The sequence below is a fragment of the Xiphophorus hellerii genome, chromosome 6 (assembly GCF_003331165.1).
Source record: "Xiphophorus hellerii strain 12219 chromosome 6, Xiphophorus_hellerii-4.1, whole genome shotgun sequence".
Classification (NCBI taxonomy): Eukaryota; Metazoa; Chordata; class Actinopteri; order Cyprinodontiformes; family Poeciliidae; genus Xiphophorus; species Xiphophorus hellerii.
Genome location: NC_045677.1, coordinates 5,710,113 through 5,727,828, shown reverse-complemented (window position 1 = coordinate 5,727,828; position 17,716 = coordinate 5,710,113). Strand labels below are relative to the sequence as shown.

General features: G+C 40.9%; 1 protein-coding gene across 1 annotated transcript in view; it reads right to left on the bottom strand.

Annotated features, from left to right (window-relative positions):
- Positions 1–792: 792 nt before the first annotated feature.
- The window catches only part of dnm3b (dynamin 3b), a 33,192-nt gene continuing 16,268 nt past the window's right edge, over positions 793–17,716 (bottom strand). The window contains exons 15-21 of the mRNA XM_032564655.1: positions 17,302–17,415; positions 11,323–11,432; positions 9,448–9,562; positions 7,792–7,959; positions 6,326–6,561; positions 6,057–6,230; positions 793–3,859 (exon numbers count right to left, since the gene is read on the bottom strand). Of these exons, the coding sequence (XP_032420546.1) occupies positions 3,817–3,859; positions 6,057–6,230; positions 6,326–6,561; positions 7,792–7,959; positions 9,448–9,562; positions 11,323–11,432; positions 17,302–17,415 (960 nt within the window). The 3' untranslated portion in view covers positions 793–3,816. The remainder of the gene's footprint in view (positions 3,860–6,056; positions 6,231–6,325; positions 6,562–7,791; positions 7,960–9,447; positions 9,563–11,322; positions 11,433–17,301; positions 17,416–17,716) is intronic.

The following is a 17,716-nucleotide window of genomic DNA, read 5'->3' as shown; positions in this document are numbered from 1 at the left end:
TTCACGGCCACTAGAGGGTGCTGCTCACTCACCTTTGAGACATTTTCAAAGTTTCACCTCGTTTGTAAATAACCTGGAAGACAAGCTGGCTCTGGTTGTAAAATACTAGTCAGCCTTTACAGAGGCAAAAAAAAAATCAGTCAGTCTTACTTTATATGTAGTTTGTTATCTAAAGAACAATTGTTTTGCTACCATTTTATAATCTGTGATTTCATAAAAGTCAAAAACCCCCACCTAAAATAAAACTCCACAGATATCCCCAAATGCCCGAGGGAGGTTACAGAGTCCTTCTGGGTACAGTCATTTCCATTTTGTTTTTCATTCTTGTGTTTTAATCTACTTCCTCCTTCAAACTTGTCCACTTGAATTCTGTATCCCTGCAGCAAAACATTTGCGCTCTAAATGAAAACACAGCAAGGATTTCTGGGAAATTTGGTCACGGTAAAACCCAATGGAAAGCTGTGTGTGTCATACTGTTAAAACTTTATAGCCTGGTTGACGCGATCCATTGAGATGATTTACTAACCTGTGTTTACTGCATAACTGTTGCATCACGCACCTCATTTTGTCCAAAAAAGGTCACCACACCGACTAAAACACATATTACGCCTAAGGGGAATCATCAGTCAAACTCTGGCTCACACATGTAAAGCTTAATGCCTTGTTACTCAAACGCAACTCAAAAAACCAGCCACCGTTTTCTACATAGGTAATGTGTATTAATTTGTGTTGTTCCATCACATAGGCTTCAAATCCACATTCTGAAACAAGAATCACTCTGTTGACAAGGAATGACATTATGAGGAAGAAGTTTATTGAGGAGCGATACAGACACAGAAAATTAACAACTTGTGCATTTCCAAATTGAACAATACTTTCTCTGCTAAACAATTTTAGCCAATTTCACATCAACTGGAACCTTTTAGCTTCATTTCTTTTCTATTTTTTTTTCACTTCATAATTCTCCTTCTGTGTTTAACTTTGGCAATAAAGAATTATAATCCTTTATTTAGACTGCCATTAAGGCAGTCTAAATTAGAGAGAGGAGAGAATATAGTGAATACAGACAAAGAGAACGATTAAAGCGCTAGGATTCTTGACGAGGTCTGTAGAGTCCACTGGTACACTATGTCCTTATCATTACCTATATACATCAGAATACAGCTTAGGCTTACATACACAATAACAAAGTGACAGAGAAGCACTTGAACACTGACGATACGACCTTAAGCTCTGATACAAATGCTGACGGAGCAGCGTCTGGGTTTTGAGCGGAAACGACGAGTGGGCTAAAACTGGAGCGGAAGTTCGTGATGGGCATAAATGTTTGGGTCAGACCTGAGAAAAAGGCTGACCGGAGAGAACCCAATGACATTCGGAATAGACTAATCCTCCTCTATAGATCCACTCTGAAAATAGCCGGGAAATTTCTTAAGCAGAAATGTTGTGTTTGTGCTGTTAAGACATAGAAATTGGGTAGTTTTAACCAAACACTGGGCCTAGCATTGAGACCAAGTTTGTTGGGTTAAGCTAGCAGGAGCCTCATCACTCTTCACAGACAGCCATTTTGAACTCAACAGCAGTCTGACCATATTTAACGATAAAATAAATGGTAATGTTATGCTGCATTATAATATTGTCACTCTGTCGAGTTAAAAAACAAGCTCCCTTAACTTTTTAGCTGCTAAGAAGTTAGCACCATCTACTGTTAGCTATTTTTAACAATAAAGCCAATATAGACGGGCTAAAAAGCTGTATTTATTTCTACTTCACCTATTCTTGCAATTATATTTCAATATTATTAGTTTAAGTTGTATTTATTTAATAAGGAAATAAACCACAGATGCACTAATGAAACCAAAAATGATTTTCATTATAAAGACCTAAAGTTTTTTATGCTGGGGATGAGTTTTGCTCAAGTTAAAGTGCTTGTCATTAACATTTAACCATACAGTAAATAGTTTTATTAAATAATAATTCACTTCGGAATTTATAATCAGTCAGAATTTAAAGTAAAAATGAAAAAAAAATTTTTTTTTATTAATTTTAATAATACTACTTGTTTAGTAATCCAGGTGTTGGAGCGATTTATTCTTTATCTTTATTAATTTACAGAAATTACTAGTATTTCACAATGCAGATTATTTACATTACCTATTTAGACCTAAAAGCCTCTCTTCTGTGGAGACTTACCTAGTAGACAGCAGCATGGTCTTGGACTGCGGTCAGCAAAGAGTCGCAACTGCGAGTTAAAAGGTGAAAACAGCGCAATGGAGTTTTCTATTAAACTAAGGTAGTATGTACTTATTGCAATGATCTGCTATCCTTCCACCGAAGCACAACTAGTTCATAACTAACGTTTTAAATCAAGTTTGAAACAAAATCCAGAACATAAAAACCTGGAAAACTGAAACGTTTTGGTTTCAGACAATAATAGATTTTCTCTAACATTTTTATGATGACGTGCATTTTTACATTTCACACGTGATTAACCAAAGCGCTAGAGTACAATTAATGTAATTCCATTTTTTAAATCGATTGACAGCACTACTTTTAACATATGCTGGTACAAACCCATAACCAACCGTTGTGGCGTTGAATCAACTCGTTGATGCAGGACTCGGTTAACAACCTAAATTGGGTCAATCTGAACCCAGCAATTTTAAGAGTGTAGCTGAATGGAGTGTCTCGTGTCGAATAAGTTGTTCTGCCGTTGTATTTTTGCTTTTGCTTAATTGTTAGTTTTAACCAAAGCTTCACTTCCAGTCAGCATCTGAATGGGAGCTTGAGGCCCTTCGGTTCGGGGGTCACAATCTGACCATGGATACAGCACAGGTGGACACCTATGACGAGGTTAAACGTGTTGTCGAGGCTGTGTGTCCATATAGAGAATATCAAAGGTGCTCCTCAGCCCTGCTATGCATGTATGGCTGCTACTACAACACAGGAACAACTCACAAAAGTCAAACACTGAATGTTCCCCCCGCAGGGTTGTTTTTTTTTTTTATATATATATATATGATTCATCATTAACAGCTTTGACAGTGAAAACAAACAGAACTGAAACGCCAACAAACGTGCAGAGACGGCACATGCACACGTGTCCTCACACACGCACACACACGCCCACTCACATGTACAATGTATTATTCACACAGAAAGAAACAAACAAAAAAAAAATCAAGCTTATACGCACTTATACTAAGATACAACTTCTGTTCCTAAGAGAACATCAACACTCGGTGGGGGAGAGGGGGCGGGGCATTATACAATAAATTAATACAATACTAAATCAAACTCAGCCTACATATAGGCAAATTAATCCCTCTCCCGAAAACACACACACACACGCCCACGCACGCATACACTCCCATGCAATAAAAGCAGCTTATGTGGCATGCTGCGTTTTGGAATGAGTAGGGCAGTATGATTGCTGAGCCTATTTTTTATTTGTTTTGTTTTTTTGTTGTTGTTTTTTTTTATGTAGAAGCAGCGACTGGGGGTGCTGGTTGAACCGCATGGGTTGTAGGGAGGAGAGGAAAAGGGAGGGCGGGGGTTTCAGGGTAGTGGACCTGCTAAGCGAACCTGGATCACAGGCGAGCAACAAGTGCATATACACATACACCACAAGACGAGTACTGTACTGTACATAAATACATGGACGTCTTCACCTGGCGGGAAACTGAGGTTGAAGGGGTCAAAGATTTCGGCGGGCGTCTTCGCTAAGGAGAGACGAGGACAGCAGAGCCATGGCTAAGAGAGAGGGGTGGGAGACAGAAGGGGCGCGGACGAGGGGAAATCACGCCGGTAGGGTGATTATGGCGGGGCTTGTCTTGTAGGAGACGGCGGTGGTCGCCGGCTGGAGAGCGGTGACGCATCAAAGAACAGAGGAAGAGGAACAGATTGTCATTTATTTGATAAGAAAGTAGATGTACATGGTATTTTTCTTTCCACAACGAGGCAGGTATTACATTGTATCTAACAAGTGTTGCTGCCAAACCACAATTAACGTCAGTGAAATTTGGGCGTCATATACAAAAATGAGCAGGCCTGTCACGATAACAAATTTTGCTGGGCGATAAATTGCCCCAAGAAGTTATCGCGATAAATGACAATATTGTCGTCTTGAGACTGTTTTCAAGTAAATTCAAGTAATTCTAACGAACATTTAACACTAGAACTGAAAGACATTTTAAATATCCGAAGTAAATAAACAAAGCAACAGACACAATGAAATAAAATGAATTATGAAGTCATTGTAAAGAAAATAGTCCTTCAAAAAAGGTCTAGTTGAGACCAATGAACCTCCCTGAAGACTTTTATCATCCAGTTTGTGGTAGAAAGAAAAGAGGAAAACAATAAATCCAGTAGATGGAAAGTATAGAGCTCGTTTTAACTTCACATGAGACAGGTGTAGAAATGAGATTCACTTTAAAAGCTTAACCTGCCTTCACCTCTGAACAGATGACAACGTTTATACTGAAGCTAGCCTGTTAGCAATTTACAGTCACCATGAAAGCTCACAGGGTATCTCCTATATGTATTGGTTAACTGATTTTCACTCTTCAGAGTCTCTTAATCCATCCCCAGCTGCTCAAATACTCTCAGTCCGAAAGAATGACATAAAAAGATTAGAAGATGTGTGAATGCAAAGCTTCCTCGTTACCATAGAAACTGCTGGGACACTCCAGCTTGCCTCTACAGCAAAGAGCGTAGGTGGAGAATGAGAAACGTTGCTGAGAAGTCGCTGTGAAGATTACAATGAGCAGCATGTGCAAGAATAAATGATAAAACTGAAGTGAAGTGGCTGCCTCTGCCTGCGCATATAAAGCTGTCCTGTCGTTTAAAGGTCGGTGGGCGTCTTTGGAAAACTATTGGTGTAGAAAATGTGTTTCACCTCCGTAAGTCCTCCTCACTGATGCATAGTAACTCATTATGTAGGACAACCCATCCTGTAGTTGAGAAACAGTAACTAATACATTATGTCTGCGCACATTAATGTGCTGCTGACTATATGCTGATGACTGTAGGATTGATTAGCCTCACACTGAGGAAGAGTGATTCAGGCAGAGTGACACATGCTTAGTGAGATTCATGCCTACGTGAATCTTAGGATGTGTTAACTTTGAACAGAAAGCGTATGCACTATAAAAATTTAAAGGCTTATTTAAATAATGTCACTGTATGAGCAGCCGGGGCCACACTTCAGAAAAGGCTTACTGAGGCGGTAGCCCAGGGCCCCAATGTTTTGGGGGCACCAAAGATTTTTCTTTTCTTTTCTATTCTCCTTTGAAGGAATGGAGGTTTTGCAACGTCGTACTTCATATTAGGTGTGTTGTATTTCTATTTTTGGTATTTCTATTAATTTAAACAATATTCAAATATTTGACTATTATGACGTTGAAGTCGATTTCTTGGAAACAACGTGGAGTTTGTTGGCCAGGGGACGTATTAAACCTACCATGCATCAGTTCATGGCTGCTCATCTGTAAGACTATATAGTAATGTACTGTAATTGGCATTAGAAAAATACTTTTTCCTTAGTGGATAAGGCACCAAAACTGTCTCCAGCCCAGGGCTCACATCCTTGTAAAGCCACCCCTGATTGCAGTCAACGTGTAAAGGGATAAATCATGATTTGTTGAAGAAATGAAGACACCAAGATTGTTATCTATTCTACTGCAGGTTAGATATTACTTGTTGGTCACCCTTAAGCAAAATCTTACCTAAAACACTCTAAACTAATCCTTTAAAACACCTCCTTTTCAAATTAAACCCAATGTAATGTGAATAAACTGTTTATGTGCTCAGCTAGTTTCCAAAGCTTGTGGTTAGCTAATTTGGCTATTGCTTGTAAATTTGCAAGATACATCTACTTTAGCTCAGTAATTTTTTTAAATTGCATGTTTGTATATTCGGCAATGCACTTTCCTCATTAGGCTTTAATTACATAAATAAATACATTTTACCTTCAGTAACTTGGTAATTCTTTAGAAACAGAATAAAATCTTTTGAATTAAATAACACAAAGCATTAAAGGTGATGACTGCGTTTACCTGGGGATGCTAGGGGGGGCCCTGTTGGGGCGGCTGGGTGCCTGGGGGCTATCAGCACTGTTGTTGAAGGGTCCCAAAGGTCCTGGACGGTTTGGTGGCAGTGGGGCCCCTCTGGGCGCCGGCCGCTGGCCCGAAGACATCCTTCTGGGGGCCGTGGGACTCGGAGGAGGAGACCTGGACAGCAGAACGGATGTGATCAAAAGAAAAAAATCAGCAAATGTCAAGGCTTCCAGGCTTGACTTTTCCTTCCCCCGTTTAAGTTCAAGTACCTGCGACCGCCGGTGGATCCTCCCACCCAGGAGTTGTCAACAGGCGGAGGCATGGGGGTTGTGATGGTGGATGTAGAGATGTCACCTATGATGGCCAGGGCCTCCTTCAGGGCCTGGTGGGTCCTCAGCACCTCGTCCCTCCTCTGGGCCTGCTCCTGGGACTCATCCATCAGGGCATTCTGGTCACCTGCAGAGTACAGGCACGCCAGCAGCTCCGCATTGATGAAGTCCTTCACCTTTTGACAAGACCAAACAGTAAAGCAGAAAGAATTAGAGTGGTAAAACTGTAAGTTAACTACCAGTATTCCTGTCTTAAACTTTACCTTGTATAAGCTTTATAAGGGCATTTCTAAATTATCTGTACTGAGAGTTTCTGACAAAACTCAATTTCCAATACTTTTTGTTGGTACAGTCTGCAATTATGTCAGCCACAACTGCAGCTTGGCGCAGCCTGAGCACTAGTCATTAAGTTTTACAACTGTAAAGACAAACTGCTAGGTTTCTGAAGTAGGAGCACGACGTTATTTTGTGAGTTTTGTCTGCAAAGAATTAAAATAGAGCTGAGCTGAAAACGGTTTCAAGATGAAGTAGCAACAAATCAGAAAGCAAAATGGGAACACTATTTACCTTAAGCTTGCCATGTAAGCAAAAATGCTTAAATTAAAATGAACCACGTTATTCTTTTGTATGAACAAGCTCAATGCTGTGGGCAGCATTTATCTGGATATGAACAGTATTTTCTAAAAAAATGTTTGACAGTTCTCATAAATTTAAGAAAACAGCATCTTAGTTGCTAATCAGCTTAAATGAAAACGGTTAGGCTGCGCTGCTACATGCTCTGAAGCCCAGCCATTTTACTTCACCAACACGTGAAGTAAGAAAATCTAGTCAGCTGTACTCCTGCAACCTAAAAATATCTGTTCTTTATTTTTCAAATGATAATTTTTTCACTTTTTTTTTTAGGAAAGCAGCTTACACAAACACATGTTAGTTCAGGCCAATGTGTACTACTGCCGTAAGCAGTATATATCTAGATATAAACAGTATTTTCTAATAAAAATGTTGGACAATTCTCACAAATTCAAGAAGACATTCTACCTGAAAGTTGATAATTAGCTTGAATTAGCTCGGAAATGGTTAGGCTACATTCTCTTCTATTTAAACACATTAATAAGGAAGTCTTGTCAGTTGTTCTGCTGCCACCTGAAATAGTCTGCTCTTTATGTTTCAAAAAATAATGGGTTGTAAAAGAGCAAAAGACACGGTATCTAATCTAACTTTTGATATATTGTTTCAAAATGTTGTTTATAACTTTGAAATAAAAGAGAAGAAAAACAATTTTCCTCTGGACTTACTAAAGTGAATGGTAAAGTAATCATGCTACTTATTTTTCTTGCATTTCACCACTAGACGTCGGCTCTGCCGGAAATTTGTGTTCGTAGATGTTTAGTTTTTTTTTTACTTACATTGTTGATCATCAGATGCATGATGGTCTTTGGGATGAGATCCCGGATGCACTTGCTGACAATAGCCATGTAGGAATCCACCAGGTTGCGGATGGTTTCCACTTTGCGCTCCAGCTGAGGGTCCATGGAGAAGTTGTCGGTGGTGGTGGTGGTCGTCTCGCTCTCAACCTGCAGGGGGAGAAAAAGTTCACCCCTTTATTTCGAAGGAAAATGATTCCACAAAGGCTTAAAAGTAAAAACAAAAAAGAAAAAGCTGACATGTTTTGACAAAACTAAAGTACTGACATTTTTGCCACTCACACACACGAGCACACGTAAAAAATAAGTCTTATACATTCCTGCTGTTAATGTATAAAACTCCTACAGTTCATTTTTTATGCGGTTTAGTTTTTGTGATGTTTAAATCACTAGTAATTAAACTGTACTACATGAATACTTTATAATTTAATCATTATTTATTTTAAAACCAGCAGTTTAACAGGCACTTTCAGACAGTTTGTTAAAGATTATCGGCCATTTCACATCATCAGCTACACGATAATCATAATCATCATTATGCTACACGACATGAAATGCACACATTTTCTCCTGCAGCCAAGACTGCAGCTTCTTGGGTTGTACCATATGAGGAATCGATGAATGTTTATTTAAGTTATCTGGGTACATTTGTCACTTTTCTTCTACAGAGGAGAATGAAAATTTGTCAGAACTGGAGTACAGTCTTTAAAATCAGATGTTACAAGCCATTAACATTCAGTATTTCTGTCTAATGATCTATAAATGTTATTTCTGTCTGGCTTGTATAAATCAAAAAAGCTGATTACGTGCTGAAAAGCGAATCCTGACTTAAACATTTACATACGTAGCCCATGGTGTTAATCTTGCTCTGCGCAGTGCCGTGCAAAAGTATGAAAGTATGTGCACCCCCAAAACATTTTCGTATTTTGTCAAATTACGACCGTAAACTTAGATGTATGTAATCTGAATTTTCCAGACATTTTAAATGTACCAAATAAAAGATTTTTTTTTCACTTTATTGTATTTCTATAGATCGACATGACTTATTACGATGGCAATGCTAAAAAAAATTCAACAATAAAATTATGAGAATAAAGTCATAATATTACAAGCATAATGTTGTATGAGAATAATGTCTTATTACGTGGACAAAGTCCATAAAATTATGAGAATTAAATTACAAGAAAAAGTCATAATATTTTGAGAGTAAAGTCATACAATTACGAGAATAGTCGTATGAGAATAAAACGGAAATAACATGAGAATAATGTCACAGTATTAGGAAAATAAAGTCATAATATTTCAAGAACAAAGTCACAAAACTATGATAATAGTCACAGCAATAACAGATTAAAGTCGTGCAAGAATAAAGTTGTAATAATGTGACATTAAAGTCATAATATTTCAAGAATAAACTTGCATTATGACTTTATTCTCATTATTTCAACTTTATTCTCGTTACTTTATTCCAACGATTTTATTTATTTTATTTTATTAGTAATATTTGGTATATTTCCTGGTGTGTAACGTTGCCTAAAAACCCAGGCATGAACTCGGTGATGATGTTAGGATCCGATTAAGCAGCTGCTGTGATTTTGAGTAATTCTCACTGAACCGTGTTGGAGCGGATTCTCTCACCGTGGTGGTCTTGTCAGGGTAGACCCCGGCACGGAGGAGGGATGACTTCCAGCTGTCCACGTCATCCTGGGAGTCACAGGCCAACTCCAGAGTGCGATTGTCCTTGTAGACGTTCCTAAACAAAATCATTTGCTTAGAACGTCAAGTGTGTGTCAGACTATTGCCTCTTCCATGTGGAATAGTTTCCTGTTGGGTGCCAAGCCAGGCATGTCCAACAGGAAACTTTCACGGGACATGTTGTAACAATTAGTGAAAGTTCAGGCATGAGACAAAACTTTTTTACGCCAATTCAGACTTTTTAAAAACCATCTGCTTGTTTATCTGCTTGATTACTACTAGTCCCTAATGAAAACTTTCTATCTGTTTAACAATTCCCCGTTTAATCAAATCGGGTTTGTTGAAAAAGCTAAAACTAGAGATGTCCCGGTCAAATCCCAGGTGCGTTTTTAAAGTCAAAGCGTTTTTAAGCGCCAAGCGAAACTCAACTCCCACTACCTGTTGTTGATCGACAGTCTGTGCCTCTGTCAGTCACACAACCTGGTAAGAATCGCAGCTGTGTTTTGCATGTCTCCCCCGAATTTTTTTTCTCTCTAAATCCCAGCCTGTGTTCATGTTCCCATCTTCAAAATCAGTGTCATTTTGTTGCTCTGTTCTCAGGGTTCAATGTTGCAACTCTTTGTACTGATGCTGGAAGTAAAAGAGGGATTGCATTGATTGTGTGTCTTTTTAACATGACCTGCTAGGATCCTGTTCTGGGCGAGTTGCTCAGAAAGCAGCTGAAACGTTACTCCACAAATTTTAAGACATTCAAATCAAAGTGTTAAGTTTACCACTAACTAGCAATTTTTATTAAAGTTTGTTTTCTCTAAATTATTAACTGGAACTGCATCAAATTAAAGAGCAAAATTACCTGGCATGAAAACAGGAGATTAAATATGCTAAGGTTAGCTAACATCATCGATAAATTAGCTAGTACCATACTGGCGGTACGTGTCCAGTCTGGCACATCGGTAGAAACGGATGATATAGCTATGTGCATTTTAGGTGACCCGCTGAGTTAACAATTGTTGGAGCAGCATATTGAGGGTGACCTGCAGAAACTCCACTTAACACTGAATATTTATGATATTATCAAGAAATGTGGATAAAAGAAGCTGGCGAATCAATGGACCGTGAGAGAGTTCATCAAATCTTACCTGCAATGGTAAACCCTGATTGGGTCAATTTCAGAGTTGGGTAATAACCACTTAAATTCACTGAACGTTTTTGAAAAAAAAAATGAAAAAAAAAAAACTTTTAGGAGCACTCTGTATCTTTATTTCTACTTGAATGATTTCATTGTGAAGTATCGCAACTCTTCCTTGAGTAAAATTTCTGAATGCCAAAAATTCACCAGACACGGACGCACGCAGCTTCGGTTTTTGTTCAAAGTTTGGTAAGCTATTTATCGAAAGAAATTAATTTGGAAAAAATTTTCTTTTGTTACATTATTTTGTAATTACATTATTTATAAGAATTATTTTCATTTTGACCTTTAAAATGCCAATGATTTCCGCTGAACTATATATTTTGGTCCCTCTGATGATATAATCTTTAAATATTAAATGATTTATATTTTGAAGACTTACTCAGTACCCGAGTTGCCTTTTTACCAAAGACTTTTTCACTCTTATTTCAGATATTTCTTTGACATTTCCTTTATATTTGAGTAAAAATATGTTGAAGTATTGCTACTCTTTCTTGAGTACAATTTTTGTGTACCCAGCGCACCTCTGGTCGTTCCTACCTAAAACACATTTCCCCTCTTTAGTCCTAGTTTTTATTTAATATCGTCTGCACAGATTAATCTCCAAGCCAAAGTCATGAGCAGCAGACCTGGACTCTGTGTTGAAGATGGAGAATATGTGTTTGCTGGACATGAAACTTTTCTCCACATCGCGGACCTTCAGGTTGTCCAGGGGGAGCATGTACTTCTTCTCCTTCTCCTGGTGGAGGGGAAAGAGGAAAACAGTGATGAGCGTACACACAAAAAAAGAAAAGCTATACGAGTTATTATGTTTTTGGTATGTTCAGCATCTGTCAGGCAACCAACCAACTGCAATGGGTAAGAAAAAGGTGAATGCAAGAGAGAGAGAAGTGGGGAAGGCAGAAAGAGAGAGGAGGTGATGTTAAAGGGAGGTGGAATGGGGGAGAAATGAGAGTGGGAGGTGAAGGCAGGAGCAGAGAAAGGGAGAAGAAAAGGGAGAATGAGCACATGTGGAAGTCATTAGGGTTTGGGTCGGGATGCAGTCGTTCTTCATGGTGCGTTTTCCCGCAGAGAAGCGCTGGCAGAGAACTCTAAGGAGAGTCTGGTCGAGGTTAAGGGCGGTGCGGGGGGCTTGGTGTGTGGAAGGGGCAGGTCGCTGATAGGTAAAAGCCCCGGCTCAAACTCAAACTCAAACTCAAACTCGGGGGGCCGACGTCTCTGAGAACCCCGGGCTCAAACAGATAAAGAGCGGAGATCCTTACCGTTCACTTTACACTTCAGTCCCAGCCTACGCGTCTTAACTCGGCCTGTCTGTTTTCTTTTATCTCAGCCACTCAATATTTTCTCTATATTTTCTCTTTCCATTCCAGAGGGGCCCACTTCCTGTCTGATTTTTTTTTTTTTTTTTTTTGTTCGAGGGAGGGAGAGGGAGAGCGAGAGAGATTAAATGACAGCCTGGCGTTAAAACTCAACATCTGGTAGTGCTTAGCACACAGAGATGCAGGGAAAGGAGGGAGAAGTTAAAGACGGCGGGGTGAAGGAGGAGGAGAAGAAGCCAAAAAGGAGAAGAAGAAGAAGAGGAAGAAGAAGAAAGTCGATTCAGATGAAGATTCAGAAAAGACAGCCCTTCGGTTTGGAAAGTTGTGGTTGACACAGGTAAGACGTGGTGGGCACGGAGGAAGAGCTCTACCTCTACAGAGACTCTCGGGTTGGATTTCCCAAGGGGTCACCACCGCCCTTATATGGTCAACCGGGACCCCTCCTTCTTCCTCTCCCTCTCTTACCCCCCACCCCTCCCTCGTGAGCGTCTCTCTTTCCCTCTTTTTTGTAATATCCCCTCCCAGAACGCGCAACCAGTGTGTCCCAGTCGTCTGAGCGAATGTGCCACGTCAAGGCTGGATACTCTTCACGACCGGCGTGACCTGAAAACTGGACCGGTCCAGGACGCCCGACCTAAACAAATAAACAGGAGGGGGAGGGGGCTGGTGGGGGGGCACTTCCAGAAAACCCCCACACCCCACCGACATGGATGAGGCGTACCGCTGCATTTCAAATTTGGGGGGAAGTTTTTTTGCTGCAGGAGCGGCGAGAGGGGAAGGGGCGCCGACGGCAGAGCTGTCCCACCAGCGTCGGGACCGGCGGCGCACAAGGCCTGGCTCTCCACTCCGGCTCCGTCCACCCAGTGTTCAGACTACCTGTTCATTGTCATACTGGTGTACAGTAGTCTGCACATTGGTTAGACTGGGCACGGACCCTCTTCTGTCCGTCTGTCTCTCTGTGTGTCTCGTCCTTCTTCACCATACGTCCGAGGTCTCCACCTCATTTTTTTCTAGACTTTGTCAAAAAGAGCGCTCTCAACGCTTGGCTCGCTTTCCCCGCTCGCTTGCTGGTTTGTGGAATAAACTTGGGTCACCAGTTTCCTCACCACTAACTTCAGATCTGGCTACGTGCGCTTGAAGGCATATCTTGGTTTCAAATCAATGCTCGTTGAGCATTAAAAGAAAAGCAAGTTCACATAAATCACTGCATGAATGAGCGAGCATGCAGGCTGCTGAGGAAGATGCGGTCACTCTGGAAAGGGAGGGGAGTAAGGGGGGAGTGAGAGGGGATGAGGAGCAAGTATGGCTGCAAAGCATTGATCCAAAAGGGCTACGGACCAATCAATCAATTGGGGTTTGAGGGTACATTGAGACACCCCAAGCGAAGGCATTTCTGTGGGTGGCCTGAGCAAGCACAGGGCACTGACGTATGATAGGTAGTAGCAAATGCAGGAAAAGCTGAAAAAAAAGACTACAAAAACCACCAACACACACAAAGCAGTAAATCTAACTAATCAGATTTTCAGCTGAGAACTTGCACTGTTCCAGCAAAAAGTCACAAGTAGCAGATAAAGTTCAGACGATCAAAGCAGCGCCTCTGCTCTGCAAAGAGCTGGAGGACGGCGGAGTGAAGGGTACTGATATCTAATATGTCTTCTCTTCTGCAAAGAAAAGGCCAGATGATGTTTGGATTGAAAGTGTTCCTGCCAAGAATGCAAGAAGTTCCAAAGGAACTGCCAGCCGCATTAATACAGGGGAGGAGGCAGACGTGTACACCACCGTAGAAAAGTTCAAGAGGGTGTAAAACAGAAATACACGAGGAGAAGCTAGCGGAGTCTGTAATTACCGGCAATGCCGCGTTAGCGTCTCGGATGGCAATCTGCACGGCCCCCGCGTGCGCCGCACCGCGCCGTCTGAGGTTCCGAGCGGGCGGTTGCGTATTTTTGGGTGGCTGAGAGAGCGAGCATTTGGTTGGGATTGGGGCTGCTCCAAATTTAGTGAAGAAGAAGAAGGAGTCAATGGCTGAAGTCTCAGCGGAAGGAGGTGGGGAGCGCAGGAACACAGAATAGAAGGTGCATGGAAAGCACAAGTGAGGATGTGTTGGAGAAAAAAAACATTTTATTTGATCATCAAAAACTGCGGACGCAGCTTTTTTTTGTTCAAGAACTCATTCCAGAGGACATTTTCCTGAAAACTCTTGATGGCAAGCAACTCAATCGGGTCTCCTGGGCAACAATGCAGCATCAGAATGGGCTGGCTGGAGGAGCTGCTGTGTGTCTGCCTATCTACACTTGCTGTGCAGAATGTCCTCCAACCTGTACAGCAGGCACAGACAGGCAGAGAGACGTCAGCCTGCCAAGCAGAGGCCGGCATCTGACCAAATGCTGCATCCTGTGTATGCTGGCCTGTGGATGCAAATGGTGGTGGGCTATAGCTGCTAAAGACATTTGCTGTCGTTAGTCATTTTTAAAATAATAAAATACTGTTTTAAAGTAGTCATTTACCCACTATTTTGATGGTTTGACTAGGTTTTTGTTTATTATTACTTCCTTAATTAAAAGTGCAACACAATAGGTTTTAAAGAGTCCTTCCTGTGCCTAACTCTGGTGCTTTTCAGCTGGAAGTCTGATTAGGAGCAGGAATGGACGATATGGCTGAAAAACGTATCACGATATATGCTTTTCATATTCGGTCGATATTAAGAATTATTGATTCATTTTTTGTTTTAAATATCTGAAATCCTGCCAAACTGGTGGCGTGACTTCTCCAGTCTTACCCACAGTTTTTACGCCACATTGTTGTTTTTCATTTTGAAAAGCATGGTGGTAAGACTTGAAACTGCTGCTGTGTAAAATACTCAGCAGGTTGTTGCTACATAACCAAAGAGTAAGTGAGTTGATGCCGCCCATTTTGCCTAGCTGGCCATGGGAGGTCAAGCAGCTAAAGCGAAACTATTGCTGTATGTACTATTATTGATTTACTGTCTAGCCCTAATGAGGAGTCTTTGTGGACTTCAAGCTGTTGAAATGGGCCATTAAAGGGAAGGTTGGGGAATTTTAAAGTGAGGTTTTGTAAAAAGATTAGTTAAAATCTTACCTGCAGTAGAAAACTTCATGTCTTCATAAATCCAGACAAGTTGAAGCTAATAGCTAATAGCTAGTCTGAGATGGACCAAAAGCTAAGGAGACTTCTGACATCTTAAAACTATTCTAATCTCCAAATCTCATAGCGGTTTATGTGAATTGTATCAGCTGTTTGCATTTATTGGTTATTTACACAGCAGGCAATTAATGTCTATGAAAATGAGGGAGGAAGCAGTGCACCAGTAATCATCTTCCTGCATAAAAGAAGCACTAAGTGCATTAAAAAAATCTATAAAATTGTTTTTGGTAAACCAAAATTACTACAATATTTTTTCTTTTAACGGTGCTTTTACTCTCACATCAGGTGGTTAACTAAAATGGAAACACTTCCCATGTTCTGTTCTCAGTTTGTGTTTCACACAGGAAGATCTTTGGTGTTGCACCTCCTCCAAATTCCATGTCCTGTGAAAATAATCTTCAGCTTCAGTGTAAATATCCATCCATTGTCTTTCCCTGCTTATCCTTGCAGGGTTTCCAGTGATCTCTGGTCAATAGGCAGGGACAAGAAATAATTAAATATTTCCGTTTTATGTATCATTTGAGTCTGGAGGAGCTTTTATTTTGAAAATCCTTTAACCGGATTCCCTCGGTTACGTCTTGCGCGCCAACATTGAGCCCACAAGCAGCAAGATGAGTCAGAAACAGATCAGATTCTTTGGAAAGTTTCTTTGCGAAGGGAAAAAGGCCCAGAGAAGAGACAGGAGAATGGATTTATCCCGGTAGGTGATTCCCACAAGCTCAGGGCTCCCATTAATTTATCGTTATCGTGAGTTAAAATGTTCTGTGTCTTATTTTGTAGGGGTGTGTAAACGTTACTACAGCAACCAGAGTCAGAGAGCGTACCATACGTGAATTTAGAATAATCAAACATGTCCGATGATGTAGATGCAGTGGTGATAGTTTGTGGACTCATTTTAAGCGATAAAAGACGTAACGTAAAGAAACAAACGTTGGATAAAAGACTGAGGGAGGCGCAGTCGCACTATTTGCTGCACTATGCACTAAATCGGGCTCTCAGTTGCGCCATGCAGGCTGTTTGGGATTCCCTCTGTTCTTACGTCACGGATTTCTGATTGGCTACCTGTCACATTCAACAGGCTGCGTTCTCGCTCCCAGTCAGGGAAAAACCCCACAGGCTGCGATAAAAGGGCCAAGACAATTCAACATGTTGAATATGTCCGATGTTAGATTGGAGCGGCCCTATGGGCCGCAGTAAAATTGCCAAGCCTTGACCGGTCTGCGGTGACAAAAAGGTTGGGGACCACTGACCTACAGGACACGCAGGACAGACAACCATGCACACACACTCACACACCTAAGGAATCAACTAACCCAAGAGTCATGTTTCTGGACTCCCAGGTTACCCTGGGAGGAAGCCAGGCTACCCGGAGAGAACAAAGGGAGAACATGAGAAATCCATGAAGAAAGACCCCAGTCTGGGATTTAAACCAATGACGTTCTTGCTGTAAAGCAACAGTGCTACCAACTGCAGCACTGTCTAAATAACCATCCAATGCAAACGTGGCGACAGTCATAAACTGATTGGATTTTTTAAAATCTGATTTAAGTCTTTGGTTCATTAGACTAAGCCTCACTTTATTGTCATTGCACAAAGACAACAGTGAATTTGGCAACAAAATGTCATTGCATAGCTACCGCAGTTTACAGAAAAATACTGAAAAACTACAAGTGTGTCTATAAACACATAGATATAAAAGTGTTACTGGTGTATGTAAGAAAAAAAAATCTAAATATAACTTAGCATTTTCAGAGACATTAGCTTCATCCTCTGAACTCATCTAGCTTTGTACTGAATGAATAATATATTTTTTTTCCTTTAAAGATTTTGTTTGATGTGCTTAAGTGTTCTTTTCTGCAATTTTGCTTAATTCCTGTAAGCATCTGAGGTATTTTTAGAAAAGAACTACACAAATAAAACATTTTATTTGAAGGCGCTTTTCTTGGCACTTAAAGTCACCGACCAATATACAAATGAAGATCCAATGAGAGTTATCTACTGCAAGCAAGACACCAACTGCTTATGCCTTTCAACAGAGCCTCACTCCAACCCCTTTCCACAGTTACCCACATGTAATAGACTAATATTATTATGTAATAAAACTGAAGGCAGCTGAATCACGCTCACCTCATCGTCCTTGAACCAAGAGAGACTCTCGGCAGTGAGCACAAACCAGTACTCCTTGGCTCCTCCCTTAATGATGCTGATGTTGTTGATGGTCAGCCAGCCTTTACGGATGACCTGAGGGGAGAGGGTACAGCCGAGGCGTGAGCGGCAAAAAGATTCTCACCGTAGAAGCTTTATGTTAGTCGGAAACAGCAAACTGGTTACATTTTGATCATGTAATCTGAGCAAAGGCGGCGAGACGAAACGTGCGCGAAGGTTAATTGAGGTGTGTGAATGTGACTCACTCGGTGCAGCCGCACTCACAGCTAGATGCCGGTTAGAGGCTTTATCTTCTACCAGAGATAAAGCGTGCTTGTGTGTCGTCAGTGTTGAGTGTATTAACCCCGACACAAACAGAACCATACAGGTCCGGTGC